Raw genomic sequence first — 16,622 nt, 5'->3', positions numbered from 1 at the left:
ATATTAGGAGTCTGCATAGATACAATATATTGTCTTTAAATGTGGTTAGGCTTTCTGTGTGCGTAACAGCATTTTTTTTTTCTAATGGAAAGCCCGGATATAGCGATTTCATGCCCTAGAAAAAAAGAGTGTAAAAACTTAAAAACGTGCACAAGGGTGCGTTGCATGGCCCTTCCTCTAAAGACAAAGGACCCTAGTCTCTGACCCTCGGAACCAAAAGGTCCCTTAGGGGGCAAGGGTCTAAAGACCCCCGTCGCCACAAGGCTAAGGGGCCCCTTTAGCCCCTGGGATCCGCTGAAGTTTCACCCAGGGCTCAACAACTGGCCCACCCCCAGAAGAATGGGCAACAATGGAGTTCAGAGGGGCCAGAACCAAAAGGCCACATAGCTCCCCTATATCTTTGAGGATACAGTGCCCATAGGGGTCTACATACAAAATGGTGAATAAATAGAAAAATAAAAGAGAGCCGAGTGGGTACGGCCCCAGCTTCATGACTAGACTGTTTTAAAGATTTTCTCACCCAGCCCTAAGGCCAGGGCAAATAATAAAGGTGGTGCGTATAAAGAAAGTAGTCATAATAGACCTATTTCTCCCCTACCAGCTCCAATATTATCCTAACTGCATTCACTTTAATAAATAGACCTATTACCCCCTAATAAGCTCCAACATTAAATTAATAACATTCAGAATGAATAGATACATCTATTTCCCCCCCCCCCACAATGCCCTGATATTAAATGAATTGTACTAACATTTAATAAATACACCTATTTCTCCAGAAAACCATGCCAATATTAAATAAATAGTATTCCCAGTTAATAATTAAACCTATTCCCCCCCTAATTGCCCCAATATGAAATTAATAAGTAGCCCTCCATCTCCCTAAACTCAGCCCCACATTAAATGAATAAGCCCCATACTACCGTGGCATTAATTAATAATGCCATCATACCACCTTAACTAAATAGTCATTACTATGACTCCACTATTAAATTAAATAGTCCTTACCGTGAAATAAATTGCCCCCATGAAATAGGCATGACTCATACTGTAGACAGGGGGGGCAAAACGAATCTGTAGATCCATGAATGGTCCCGAAGAAGGGGACCAGCCTGACAATGAGTCATGGGTGGAGAACCTGGTACCTCCCCCTCCCCTAAGTGTGCTCCTGCTGTTTGATAAGAAATAAAAATGGAAACTCTAGTTTGAAAGAGTAGATTCTCCTTTTGAAATTGAACTTTCCCTCATTTTTTTTCGGAGCCAAGGGGGTAAGATCTGATTTCACTTTCCCCCTTCCTGTCTACTTTAATGTTATTTATTGACTGATCAGCATGCAGTAATTAAAAGGTGCACCCTATTTATTATGAAACCAAGGGTAAGGGATCTGGGGGTAAATGTATCAATATGCAGGTCCTTCAACACCCGAGGGTTCAGCCTCTTCCGCGATTAAATTTCAGATCTGATTGTATTGTAACACAAACAACGCGGGCGAGCTGCATTATCTGCTTACCTGTCAGCCACTGGGAACATCGGTATAGTGAGCTCTTGCGGAAGCCTCATGCTTCTATCAGGAAAAAGGGAGGCGGGTCACAAATCGCCCCCCCCCTCCCCCTTAAATAAATTCTAGCTCCGCCCCTCATGTTTTGATGTAATGATATGCGTGTGCTTGATACCGTGATCCAGCACTACGAGGAAACCTACCGATAACGGTGGCCAGTGATCATTATGTTTTCTTGTAACCACTTAACTGCAGGGCGAATGTGACTTCCCGTCACAACTTTTGAGCTGCATGTAGAGTCCCACTAGCCCTTAGCAGCCAAGAGGTTAAAATAATTTAATGTAAAGGGGAAGTAAAACTTCACAGCATTCTATTGTTAGGCAGATTGGTTTATTTCTTTGCCCTGTATCAAATGCACAGATCTGAGACAGAGAAAGGGAGAGAAAAATAAGCAAATCTGCCTGGACAACAGAATTCTCTGAAGATGGTATTTCCTTTTAATAAGGAAACCCCTTTTAGAACTTTTAGGTTTCTACACACAAGAATCATGCGCAACACCATGGCTTAGTGGTTAGAACCTCTGCCTCACAGCATTGGGGTCATGAGCTCAATTCTCGACCATATCTGTGTGGAGTTTGTATGTTCTCCCCATGTTTGCGTGGGTTTCCTCCAGGTGCTCTGGTTTCCTCTCACACCACAAAAACATACTAGTAGGTTTATTGGCTGCTATCAAATTGACCCTAGTCTGTCTGTGTGTTTGTGAATTTAGACTGTAAGCTCCAATGGGACAGGGACTGATGTGAGTGAGTTCAGCGCTGTGGAATTAGTGGCGCTATAGCTGCTGATGATGATGATGAAGGATCATCCTGGGGAAATAATTATTTTAGCAGGAGTTTGCTTTTAATCACAAAGGAATTAAATCAAGAAAATGAAAATACTTGTTTTATAACTCCATAAACTCAATTGAAAGTGAACAGTTATCTTTAGTATTTGTTTAAAATGATGCGTTATATTAAATCTACCTACACAGGCTTTGCACTGGGGTCATGAGTTCAGTTCCTGACCATAGATTTATCTGTGTGGCGTTTGTATGTTCTCTCCGTGTTTGTGTGGGTTTGTGTGGGAATTCAGACTGTAAGCTCCAATAGGGCAGGGCCGATGTGAGTGACAAATATATTTTCTGTATAGCGCTGCGGAAATGGTGGTGCTCCTTAAATAAATAAATGATGATAATGAGTAGTGCCGGGCTCTACATTCAGGAGTCAAAGAAGAATTCTATGATAACTGAAATGCTTTATTATATAATATGTGCATTAAACAAGGCTTTTAATAATATGGCAGTGTCAGTGAGCAACTTCCTATTGATTTTCTGATTAAACACAACTGATTTCATAAAGCAAATATAGCGAAACTCGCGTTGGCGTTTTTCGCTGAGTGCTGATGTCCTGTATAATTACCTCTAATAAGAGGTTTAAAATGACAATTTAACTTTAAATATGCAACCTTAGAATGTGGTCTAGTACCGTGAGGGACTAGATAGAATAGAAGGTCAGATCACACAAAGATATTTAGATAGTTTTTACCATCTTGCAACTAACAGATCAGATAGGAGGGATCAATTAACGGATATCCTATACATGACACCCATTAGAGAACAGTTCCTGGGAATGCTTTTTCAAACTATTTTATACAATAAACCTGTGTAAACGATAATATGCAGTCTTATTAGTTTACTATCTGTTGCAAGTGAAATTATAAAGTTTTGTGACTGTATCTGTTTGTAACAGACTACCTCTAGGCAAACAAGCTATCTTACCCCTATGAATACAAAGTTATAAACTGTATATATATATATATATATATATATATATATATATATATATATATATATATACACATACATATATATATATATATACACATATACATACACACACATATACACACACATATACTCACTTATGTTATATAGCTAAACAGTACGAATTTATATAAAAAAGATCATATTAAAAATATATCTGCTATTTCTCTAAGAATAAGAGGAGATTACTAATCCGAAAAGGAGTGAAAAGGCAGACATACTCTCAGTACCTCATGAATATATTTTGATTGGGACCATCATTATAAGAGCTATACCTTCAAAAAGTGGCACTTAGCAATATTTGTAATATCACGTTACACAGAACACTGTATGTCACTTTAACATTTCGCTGGTTCCTTATTTTTATAAGGAGTTTAATGAATAAACAATAAAGTTTTACTTTTTAATTTCAGGAGATTAATTAATCTGTAACAGACTCTCAACATTACTGGCACCATTCTAGAAATACCCTGAATTCTATATTTACCCTAATATGCAAGGAAAGATAAGACCATTGCAGTTCACCCTCCTCTCTAAAGGGCATATTTATTATCTACCAGTTTTTTTGCCACAATTATTTTCATTCCATATTGCAATGATAAGAAATGAAAGATCGTGAGCATTTATTAAAAGTGTAGGGACAACAGTCATGATAAATGACTGTCCTGGCAAACACACATTTTAGCTATGTCTTATGTCATTCTATGGTCACTATCGCAAAGTGCGCACTTTGGGATGGTGACAGGAGAGAAGAGCAGGTAAGACGTGGTAATCTCTCCATAGACTTCAATGGCTAACACCATCTTTAGGGCACAAGTTCCGAAAATATTTGGAACTTGTTAAATGGTGCGAAATAGCTTTCTATGGGGACTGCTTTTGCGTTTGAAGAGACAGGGACAGCGGCAGATATCTCTGCTATTTATGACTATGGCACCGCATCGGTGCCATAGTCATAAATTAGCACAGTACTTAAATATGTGGCTAGCAGTTTTTGGGGGATTTGTAATGAAAAATTTGATTGATAAATAGGCTCCTAAGTTGTGTATATAAATAAAATAATAAAAGCTCACACAGGAACGACCGTTAGCAATGCAGCATGAAAGATAAAAGATGGTTGCATTTTGAGATTTGTAATGTAATAAATCTAGTGGCTTGGTATCAGCACACGGGAAGTAGTGTTACAACATCACAGCACTGGCTTGGGTTTGAAGACATTTTGCACCTTGATGCTATTTGCATGCAGACTGTCACACAAAGTATATATATATATATATATATATATATATATATATATATATATATATATATATATACAGTGGCGCACACAGGGGGGGTTTCTGAGTCTTCAGAAACCCCCTTTGCGCTAACTAAGTGGGCACTATCCTATACAGCAGCCGCAGCGCTGTCAAAGAAGCGTCCGCGGCGGTGCTGTAGTGTATACAGCACCGCCGCGGACGCTTCTTAGACTGCGCGCGCGGCTGCTGTATAGGAGGACAGCGCTGAAATGGAGCTGCTGCTCTCTCTCGTTTTTTGTTTTTTTTTGGGTCGGGGGAAACCCCCCCCCCGGCAATCCTCCGTGCGCCCCTGATTTATATATATAAAACAGTCATTGATTGTCATATTATATACCAAATAAGTGACGACAACAAGTTATTTCTATTAACGAGCCAGTTTATACTAGTGCATGTCACTAGATTAACCCAGGCAAAGGTTGTTTGTTTGTTAAATGACTATTCAAAATACAGCACCACTTCATGGAGATAGCTACCCATATCAAATATTACATTGTATTTCCCCTACCCTCAATTTGTAAAATTCTGGGACCCCAGCTGCTATGGAGACAATGCCCCCCCTGGACCAGATTATGTTCCTAAAAAAGGCAGAGGTCCTGGCCAATGCATCAATGTATCACAGCTGTTTTACCAGTCCTAGGTGACTTTCAATTAATTATGTATATATATCCCCACTAATAATATATATATATATATATATATATATATATATATATATATATTTATATATATCCCCCCCCCCTATGGTTCTATAACATGAAATTAGATTGCAAAGTATTTATTAAATGCAAATATTCACACACTTTGTAAGCATATAACATTTTTTAGATCACCACATATATATACCTGCACAACGTATCCAAAATAATTTATTCTTCACAAGTAAGCACAGTATTACATACAATGTTACATAGAGTCCATGATTCTGACTTATATCCTTCATATTCACTAGCCCAATCCTATCCCAGTCTCACCAGACAGTAGAATGAGATGACCATCGTCAACCCAGCTCTATTCATTCTGCTAAAGGTATATTTACAGACCCACTGGGCCTGAGTCATTAGGGCACACATGCTGAGTACATTGTGAAACCGCGCGACTATCGGCCCAGCATACTAAGCCATTAGGGTGTTCTTAATGTCTACTGTACATAACAGACATTTTTACAGTTGCTCCTGATTGGAAACACTTTTTTCAGCAGGCATACTCAGTACTAACTAGTATTCGGGACTTACTGTAGACTAGACCCTTCGCTGGAGCAAGAGATACGGCAGAGAACCAGCACACTTCTGTGTGCGCCTGCGTTTGATTGGACGTGGCTGCACGGGAACGCCCTCACTGTATATTGTCTTTGTAAATCCGCCCATTCCCCACCCTGTTCACTCCCCTAAATCTAGGGTTGTAGTAAGGACCGTTCTGTTGCGTACTGTCTGCTTCTGAGTACGTGCAGAGTGATTTTTTGCGAACGATACGCTCAAAACAGCCAGATACGTGCCTTAATGACTCAGCTCCACTGTGAGGAATAGCAAAAGCAAAAAAAAAAAAAGGAACATGAAAAATATATCTCCGGAATGTAGCAATTCTGAGACACAATCACATATTCTCTCATCTACCCAGCATGTGATGTAAAGCATATCTAGAAAAAATGTGTAATGCAAATATACCAATTCACATTCTAACCAATAAGACATTTTGTATGACTTTTACAGCTTATAGGAAATTCAAAGCTAACTGAGGTTGCTTGTTGTAGGTGATGGCACAGTCACAATTTGCTGGTACATGACATGCAATGTGTACACGTGTGTGGTAACCCATAGTAACCCAATAAATACAAAGTTCAAACTGCAATTTAGAAAACTAAAGCAAAACTTTGATAGGCTGCTGTGTGAAACAGCACATACTGTATGTGAACACTACACCAAGTTATTAAATAAGTAGCTTTGTGTGCTGGTTTATTGATATAAATCAGTAATTAGACATCTAAACTATATGCTAAGGTATTTACATGTTATGCAAGTAGGAGTCTCAAAGAGTTCCACTTTTCATTTAATTAATGTTTATGAAACATGAACTAATAATAAGGTTTGACTTTTTAGCAGTTCTGAACTACCATACAATGCAATCTTGCTGCTCGCTGGCTGTCTAGATTGGTAATAGCTTGAATGCAGAAAGCTACTGAATATCCTATTTGAATATAATAAATATAATTGCACTCCAGGTCATATGAGTCACATTTACTTCTATCTTGGCCCAGACTTGATAAAGGTTTCTCCAAATACTTTTGCCCAGGATGGCATAAAGGAAGGAGCAGGAGAAAGTTACACGTTCAAGGAATGGCCCATCTCACTAAATAAAATATACAGAAAATAGTTGCACTACCATTTCTCGCAATGTGCAAGCACTTTGTACTGATAGTGCACACTGATCTGTATACTGTTCCAGAACAGGGTGCAGCTGTAGAATGACATTTTTTATTTGTAGAGTGAAAGTCCTTTTGTCTGAAAACCCTAAAGTTGTACCAGATAATGTAGTTGTTGAATTAATATGGCTTCACTTGATACACATCTTCCTTTGTATACAGTACAACTTTATATTGTATAATTATTACCCTTATCCTGGATTCCCACATATTGGGTATATTTCATTAAAAAAAAGAATACAAAACATAGCAAGAAAAGAAAAACTTTTTAAAAATGCATTATAAAGCACAATGGTTGCCTTGCACCTTAGTCTGCTAGCTTCATATATACATATATATTAAAAACTACCAATATAAACATACACATAATATTGTAAGAATGTTTCCAATAATAAAACCTCCAAAGTTCTCTCTATAAAAAGCTTATATTACACCAAGGACGTCAGACTTGTCCACCTGTTTAGGTCTGGGGTTTAGTTTGTGACTCTAAAGTGTCCACTTAGTGGTCATACTCATGTATTAAAATCACTGTAACCCTATGTACAATGGGGGTAAACTATACCTTGGGGTGGATACACTATGGCATTTTAAACACTAAAGTTTCCTCCAATGATCAGTCTTTACATACTGAAGTACTACACACTGCTCAGAGTTGTTACACTTATAGTCCAAGGCATGCTGCTCCATAAAATGCTTCCTCAACATGTGACACATGAATGCTATCAAGACAGTTAACATGGATATAACTGCAATGCATATTCCTAACAGCATGGCTGGTTGTAGACTACGGACGTATGATGGGGGGGACGGTTCTTCTGTCCAATTCCAACCTTCATCCTGAATACATGAGGTTTGCTGTAGACTGAAGCCCTCTGGGCAGATACACTGATATGAGCCAAACGAATTGATGCACAACCATTCACATGGGTCATTTTCACACTCGTCCACATCAGTACAAATGGTGTGATTTGTTACATTTAGATGGACTATATAACCATCTGGGCAGATACACGTCTCTCTTTTCTTGGGATCGCACTCAACAGCCTCGCAGAAAGATGTGTTGCAGAACCGTTTGCATTTATTTGGATTGTTTTCATCGATGACATACCCATTGTTACAAGCACACCTGTAGTAACCTGGATAATTTATACAGACATGCTCACAGATAATGGTGTCACACTCGTCAATGGCCTGACATTCCTTATCAACCATCTCAAAGCCAGGTTTGCAGCTGCAGACAAAGCTGCCGATCGTGTTGGTGCAATTGTTCTCACAGATATCGGGCTTGACTGCACAGTCATCAATATCTTCACATGTTCTCCCATCGTCTGTAAGGTTATATCCCTCAGAACACATACAGAAAAAGCCAGGTGGATCTGGAAGTGGGACACAGAGCTGGCTACAGGGGTTAGGATCACACGAATTGGAACAGGTCCTAAAATCTGCTTTGAGCTCTGATCCCGAGCGGCATATACACTGTGGGGTACCTGATTTTTCCACACATTCAAATTCACAGCCCCCATTTTCAATCAGACAATCCCATGCTCCAGGGGTATTACTGCTCCATACCCCATTCCCATCACCTTTATCTGCGCAAAACAAAGTGTCTCCGAAAGTGGTCACTTCTGCATTGGTGTCAGGTGGGAAATCGAGTCCCTCAATGTGACCAATCCCAATAGACGTGTGATAATAAGTGACATTGTAGTCTGCAGGTAAAACAAGTGGCTTACAAGAAGCGGAATAATTGAACTCGCACAAGTAGCCGTCAGCTTTGTACTTACAATCTGTTTCTTCCCAGGTCCCATCTTTGCGCACAGTGACGCAGAGCACACCGCATTTCTGTTCGTCAGTCTTCCAGTTACTATAGTCAGTGTGAGGATCACCTGTTACCCAGGTAAATCCTCTCAGAGGCTGCAGCACATCTGTACATCTGTTCTTATAAGGTTGTTCCAGTCCTATCCACACTGTAGCGTTATCTTTCCTCATCTTGGCCATAAGTAAAGTGATTGTATTTTCTTCTACGTAGTTTTTCACTGTCATCAAGTTTCCTTGTATGTCTGTGCAGTCTTGTTTTGCCCTAAGAAAGCGTCTGCTGGTCCAGTATATAGAGTAACAGGATTGATCTTGGCAAACAAACTCCGTTGTGAGCTCATCCAAGGGAACCAGATGCGCCAGCTGCGCTAAGACGAGCGCCCCGCAGAAAATGTGGAGAAGCGGCGTCATGTCCCTGTGTGTGCAGCCGCGAGAAGTGCAGGTAGGCCGGCAGTAATGCTGAGGAGTGACAGGTAGTTTGGTGTCTCAGCTCCGTAGTCCTGTAAAGGCTGCTCACAGAGGTCTGAAGCATAACACAAAGCTTATACCCAACTTTATATGCCACCGGCGCTCCGTCCAGCCCAGCAATAGTGAATTAGGAAGGAAGTGCCTGAAAGGAAGGGCTGGAGTCTCTTGGGACGTTTTTGTGTTTGTAACACTAACTGATTACGGCAGAACTTGATAGTGAAGGGAACACGGCTTATTTATGTAGCACTCATAATAAGTCATAAATAGAAGTTAAACTTTATAATTTGCAAATAGAATCAATCTCCCTCCTATCCATTTTTAGGACATGTTCTGTTCTTCACTAACTGTAAAATGATTAATTCCAGCCAAAACTTAAAAACCCTCCTTTGTATATTAACATTAGAATTGTTAGGGATAAGCCACTGTAACTACTCCATGATTAGATGTCTTATCATATATTCCAACAGTCGTACAATATATCACCTCGATTTTGACAGGAAACCACTGCTGAACCCCTTTACTTGTCACGAACCGCCCTCTGTGACTTGGAAGCTTACTGTAAGGGAACACTCAGGATTCCAGCCCAAATCTCACACTCACCTCTTTCTCTCAGGCTACAGATTTCACTGGTCCCTTTTCCCAACACAGACGCACGCTTCACACCTGTCAGCAACTGCCACCAGCTACGTATAAGACCCGTAACAAACCTATCACCTTATCACCCAATTGTGCACACTCTGGGGCCTATTTATCAAAGATCTCCCCCCTGTAATTTAGAGGTAAATCCTTGAAAACTGTTGTTTTCGGGAATTTACAATTAAATTACTATGTATTATTGCAGCATCTCAGCAGATATCTGCTGCTTTGCTTCTCTTATCAGTTTACTGAGCACTCCCCATAACAGTGTATGGGAAGTGCTCAGTAACGCTATGTATCAATGACTGATACTTAATTTTCAATCATGGTAATGTACGCCATCTGAAGTTGGCACCATCTGAAAATGGCGTACATTACCATGATTGAAACGTTTCACTGAAAACAGCTCTGCTCTGAAGAGCAGAGCTGCACAGCGCATGTGTGGAGGGATCATGTGATCCCTCCATCACATGCAGGGCCATAACTAGGGCTGTGCGACATGGGCGACCGCCCAGGGCGCAACGCTGAAAGGGGGCGCAATTTAGGAATATTTTAGGTTAATTTGGTTAAAATTGAGGGCTAGGGGGGCAGCATTTGCCTTTCTCGCCCAGGGCGCTAGAATTCTAAGTTACGGCTCTGATCACATGCCTCAGGTTCCTTCAGACAGGGATCCCTGTGCGCATGCCCGAGTTTACCGGTTGGCGCATGCGCACAGGGATTGAAAGAGGGGCGAGCAGCACCGCAGAGGGAGGGGAAGAGAAGACTTCAGTGAAAGGTAAGTGTTAATCTTCACAGGAGCAGCCGTTTACCGGAACGGCTGTTCCTGTGTTGATTTTTTATGAGAAACTTTTCAATCCACATCTATGCGATGAGGATTGAAAAGTTTCATTCATATTCTGCGGTCATTGGTAAATCGACCCCTCTGTGCTCTGGTAGCTAAACAGTTAACCCTTCACACACTGGTTTCTAAAGAGTTAATCCAGCCAAGCAATCTGTCTCTTCTAAACAGGCAATGAATTCGTTTTAGAGCAATAAGGACAGAACTATTAAATTGTTAGATTTAATATAAAAAAAAGTACAATGCTTACAGAGAATAAAAAAACAATTAGATAAAGATTTGACATACAAGTAAAAAATTGCAAACAGTTATAAAAACAAATGGGATGAAAGTACAGAGCATCACTTACATATAATAATCTGTATGTCTGGGGTAGGCAGAAAAGATGGGCAGTCCTTCAATTAGATTGATCCCCAAGAAGCTGACACCTTGTCCCTTCAAAGCACAGTTTTTTAAGCAAACTCAAATGGGACAGCATTCACAAGGGCAATGTGAATGCTAATGTGGAGTCGGAAATGTCCCTTGGGTGTCACCTAAGGCTTGTTCAAAACTATTCCTAAATTTTAACCTGTCTTAGCTTTTCACAGATATATCCCAGAGACATAACTTTCCCTTCAATAAACCGGTCATAAATTCCCGCACATTTAAATACCAAATATGATGGGGTTACAACAATATCCGATCTCATACTGAAATCCATGTGACTATGGCTGTTCCTTGTATAGTTGATATCTATGTTTCAAAACTCTTATGTGGTTGATCACTACTTTTATTGATTTTAAGTGACATATTTTAAAACTGAATTCCTTTTGTCTATATTACATATAGCCTACGTCAGCACATGGCCTCTTTGAGCCGCCTATTCAGGTGTCACAAACAGGCTATATCTCACCACAGGAGCTCTTTGAAGTTGCCCCAGGTAACACTCCTATCTTCTCACACTGGAATGTGCAAAGCCATCATATACATTTACATCAGACTCTCTGTCTTCACATCTTACACTTTAACTAAACTTATCAATGGATTCATTTAATATAACATTCTTACACTACAATTATGATTTATCCCTTATAAATAACTGTAAGCTCTCTATGTTCACAACAAGAATGATTCCAAATTATGACACCATTGCAATTATTTTAACTTATGGAAACAATAACATTGTCCCGTGCACTAAAGCAGCAGGGAAGTCAGGATTCAAATGTGGGCACTTTTTGGGCACTACAGGAGCAGTCTGTTGCTTTTTTTCCTTATAGTATTGACCCGTAAGAGGGACAGAAGTAAATCAGATTAGTAATCATTCTTCCTGGGACCAGCTAAGGCAGTCACTCTGACCAGAGTCTTCTGGACTGAAGGACTGTAGCTGGTACCAGCGGAGCGCAGCGTATGTATGTATGTATATTTTATCGGCTGTACTTTACTTATTTATTTAACTGTTAAACTTTTGCTTTTGCCAAATAAACTGCTTGTGCATTGGAACCACACAAATCGCTTCGACAATGCAATGCATATTGGAAAATGATGAAATTACTTTAATATAACGCTGGAGGATGATGTCATTTCAATGCTGCAGAGAGATAGGAGAAAGCATGGCACACTGGCTAGAGGAAGAGGTGTGTGAGCTGCTGGCGATTAGAGGAGAGGAGGAAATATAAAACAGATCACAGGCACTATAAAGGATGCAACAGTTTACTATAACATAGCAAAATCACTAACAGAGCGTGGGATAAAGCACAGCAAGCAACAGGTGTGTGAAGATATGTGGTTCCCAAATCACTCAGACACAGTATTAGGGGAAATATAGAAGGATGATTTATTTTGCAGAACAGGATTAAATACAGCACGGCCTCTTAGCGATAACAGGTCCAACAAGTGAGGAAATCAGTTCAAATAAATCCAGTGAGATAGGTTCCACCACACATCTCTGGCAGAGCATCATCTCTTGGCCAAAGTCAGTCACATACATGTCCAGCTACCAGGGTAGCCTCCTTTATCACATCATAATCCCACCTTGGGAACTGCCTGCCCAGGGGAGTTGCAAAAGGTCTCGATTGGTGGGCTTCTCACACTATACAGCCCCCTCCCCTATCTCCCCCAGGTGTCTTCCCTCAGGTGACCCCTGCTGGGTCTGGCTCCTGGCTGCCTGTAGAGCTCACTAGTGGACAATAGGGAGCAAACAGAAATAACAATGGTAGCTTAATTCACTCAACTCCTAAGTGTTCCCTGTAGAGGTGGACTTTAACTCCTGAAGTACTTTTCCAAGGAGATGTTATAGTTCCATCACTGATACTTCCTGAAAACAACATGGCTAAAAAGTGCAGTTCAGGTATGGATTAGATTAAGGGGTCGTAACACCATACACCATGCCTGTTGCTTTACAAGGTGGTAAATAAATTAAAGTCACTTCGAAAACAGTACTCCAAAGTGCATGAACACAACCGGAGAAAGAGTGGTGCTACCGTCATGGAATGGTCATTTTATGACCAATATAACGTGGTGTTCCGCAACTCTGCCCTGGCAAATCTCATAGCACTATCATCATCAAGCTGCCGTGATGCTCACAATCCAACAGCTGAAAGCAGTCAGTCAAGCGTGCCCTCACTGATGATTAGCGATGATTCGCTGGAAGAACATGCTGATTTGGAGTGTTGAAATGTGAATAAAGAAACCATGAATAGGTCAGCAGAGGACTTGGCAGACTCACAACCTTTGCCAATGGCACAACCTTCACCAGACGCACAACCGTTGCAAGAGACACCACCATTGCCAGCGTCACAATCTTTGCCATCGACATTGTCACGGGCACTAGGAGTCTTTACCCAGGGATCACCAGGTGATGGACTTACCAGAGCAGTATAGGTGGTAATATGGTACTCTGGTAGCGGGGTGATCACGGAACAGGAGACAGCAGATGGTAGAGAATGCTCGTGGAAAGTCTATGACTAGCAGCACAGGTAATATATATGTAATAGTACACGAGGAACTGAATGGACAAAGGAAACGTGAGGGTAGTCAGTGGTCTGCGGGTAGCAAGTTGTACCACTGCTATAGTGAGAAGGAATGTCCAGAAATAACGAGGAGGTGATGAGAGTCAGCGGTCTGCGTTTAGCAAGTTGTACCGCTGTCTAGATGAGGGAACGGAATCCAGGTTGAGGTATCCCGGAAGTCAGTGGTCTGCGTTAGCAAGTTGTACCACTGCTATATGGAAGGATACTGAAACAGGAATCAGTGGTCTGCCTCTAGCAAGTTGTACCACTGAAATATATATGTGAGGAGGAGCACGGGGAGATAAATGTAATGCAGAGTATACACGGGCACACTGAACTTGATCCCACGATGATATGCACAAATTAGTAATAGCTGAGCAGCACTGCACAAATATACAAAGTCACAGGAACTATCCAGACTACAAGGTAACACAGTCAAATGATTGCAATAGTCTCAGTGGATAGGTAACTTCAGAGAAGAACAACTCAGTCCAGCAAGGTATGCAATACACGAGCACAGTCAATGATAAGTATGCATACCGTGGTTCAGAAGAGCAGGCTATCAGAAAGGAGTGCAGGGATACCTGAGCGGCAGGAGGCCGGCAGGATGCGAAGTCCCAGGGAAATGGAAGCGGTAACCAAGTAGGTGCAGCGCACAGGTAGGTAGACCAGCAACGATGGAAACAATACTCAGGAAGCAGTAGTATATTGGACAGGTCACCTGGAGATCACTGAAGAGTAGAAGTGATATGGCAGAGAAGACAGCAGCGGAGCATTGATCCAATGCAGACAGGCGAGTTGACACAGGCAGGAACACTGTAGAAGCACGGAGAGCGGATCAGCTGGCTGCAGACACGAGGAGTACTGGAGGGTAGCGACAAGCAGGACACTGCAGATACACGGAGGTAGCGGATAGGAATCAGCAGGTGCAGTCACGATGAAACACGGGAGAGTTGAGGAGAGCTGGAACTGTTGAGCACGGAGGCAGCGGATAGGAATCAGCTGGTGCAGTCTCGATGAAACACAGGAGAGTTGAAGTGAGCTGATAACTGTAGTGCACGGAGGCAGCGGATAGGAATCAGCTAATGCAGTCACGATGAAACACAGGAGAGTTGAAGTGAGCTGATAACTGTAGTGCACGGAGGCAGCGGATAGAAATCAGCTAATGCAGTCACGATGCAACACAGGAGAGTTGAAGTGGTCTGGAAACCACAGGAGAGTTGAAGTGGTCTGGAAACCACAGGAATCAGCTGGGCTGAATACACGAGGAAACACAGGAACACCTTCAGAGGCTCATGGGGAATGAGACTCCAAGATCAGGCAACGAGGTATCGACAGCAGGTGCTTTAAATAGGGAGTGTTGCCTGATCAGCCAATTAACTAAAAGGAACATGTACTGAAGGTTTGAAAGGGCTGCACATGCGCAGACCCTCAGGATGGTGGACGGCCACGGTTCCTAAACATACGGGAAGAAGCACTCACAGTCTGGTGAGTGACAGACATAGACCCAGACATTACTTTCAAACAGTAATATTAATTTTTTTTTTTTTTTTAAGGTAAATGAAATAAATATATGAAAGTTTAATAATAATAAACTAAAAACTAAACAAAACTGCTAAACTGCAAAACTAAACGTAAAAACATGTTGCAGCGTGAAGCTAGTGTGAAGGAGGAAGGAGGCCACAAGCACATATCAGCTTACAACACTGCTATTTAATTTTGAAGCAATATTCATTTATCCTTGGTGGCCCTAATGTATTTCCTTTCTTTTCCCCATTTTGTAGTTTACAATGTTATAAAAGGAAGAAGAAGTTAAATAAGATGGAACAAGCAACAAAAGTCATGACCACAGCAATGGTTGAACAGCTCAAGGATATGGATATGGATATGGCGGCCCAAGAAGGCGCTCAGCTCCAATGCTTCATGGATAATGAGCGCGAGCTGCAGGACTCTCTCATTACCCAAGTAATGGGTATGCAGGAGCAGATTCTGAGGGAAAACTGCAACTTTATGATGGCTTACCTAGATCGCCTGATGTCAAGACTGCAAGGACCTGCACAATCTCAACAACAACCTCCATACCACGTTGAGGGTCCTTACCACTTATATAACAAAGGACAACAGATTTTTCCCCCAAACTCTGGTACATCACTAAACACCCCACATCATCCTCTACAAATGGCTCCACACAACCCTGGGTACCCCGGCTACTCCCCATAACCCTGAGTACCCGGCTACCCCCCATAACCCTGAGTACCCGTCTACCCCCCATAACCCTGAGTACCCGGCTACTCCCTATAACCCTGAGTACCCGGCTACTCCCATAACATGGTGAAAACACTCTGTTTATTTGCAGAAAAAGTATAAATAACAGGTAATCAAGAGTAGTCATAGATACCAGGTGCAAGCTGATGCAGGAAGTAATATGAGTGACCAGAAACCAGCAGGTACACAGCTAATGCAGGGAAGCAGGAGGTATGAACAGATTCCATGCAGCATGTAACCAGAGGAGCAAGGCAGGAGGAAGAATCCACAAGGTGCAACAACAGGATATGACATCAATAACCAGCAATGTGTGCTGGGAGTGACAGGTATATATAAGGGGAATGAGACACACCCAGGTGCATGAGATAATTAGTGAACATAAAGGTTAACTCCTCAAGCACAAGAATAAAGCACAATAGTAGCACCTCTGGTGAATGGAGGTACTGCTGTTAACACATAGAATTAAAAAAAATAGTAAAGTCTGATAGTCCAGGTTAGGAGCTGCCAGGCAAAGCAGTATGCTGCAGACAGATCGTGATAAGAGGA

At 41.5% G+C, this 16,622-nt stretch overlaps 1 protein-coding gene across 1 annotated transcript; it reads right to left on the bottom strand.

The window, feature by feature from the left end:
• Positions 1–5,502: 5,502 nt before the first annotated feature.
• LOC142144812 (thrombomodulin-like) lies at positions 5,503–9,457 on the bottom strand. Its single transcript, XM_075204018.1, has one exon. It carries the CDS (start codon positions 9,291–9,293, stop codon positions 7,665–7,667), a length of 1,629 nt encoding a protein of 542 aa, XP_075060119.1. The 5' UTR covers positions 9,294–9,457; the 3' UTR covers positions 5,503–7,664.
• Positions 9,458–16,622: the final 7,165 nt, after the last annotated feature.

This window comes from Mixophyes fleayi, chromosome 3 (genome assembly GCF_038048845.1).
Source record: "Mixophyes fleayi isolate aMixFle1 chromosome 3, aMixFle1.hap1, whole genome shotgun sequence".
Classification (NCBI taxonomy): Eukaryota; Metazoa; Chordata; class Amphibia; order Anura; family Limnodynastidae; genus Mixophyes; species Mixophyes fleayi.
The sequence above is the reverse complement of the archived record's forward strand: the minus strand, read 5'-3'. Positions and strand labels throughout refer to the sequence as shown.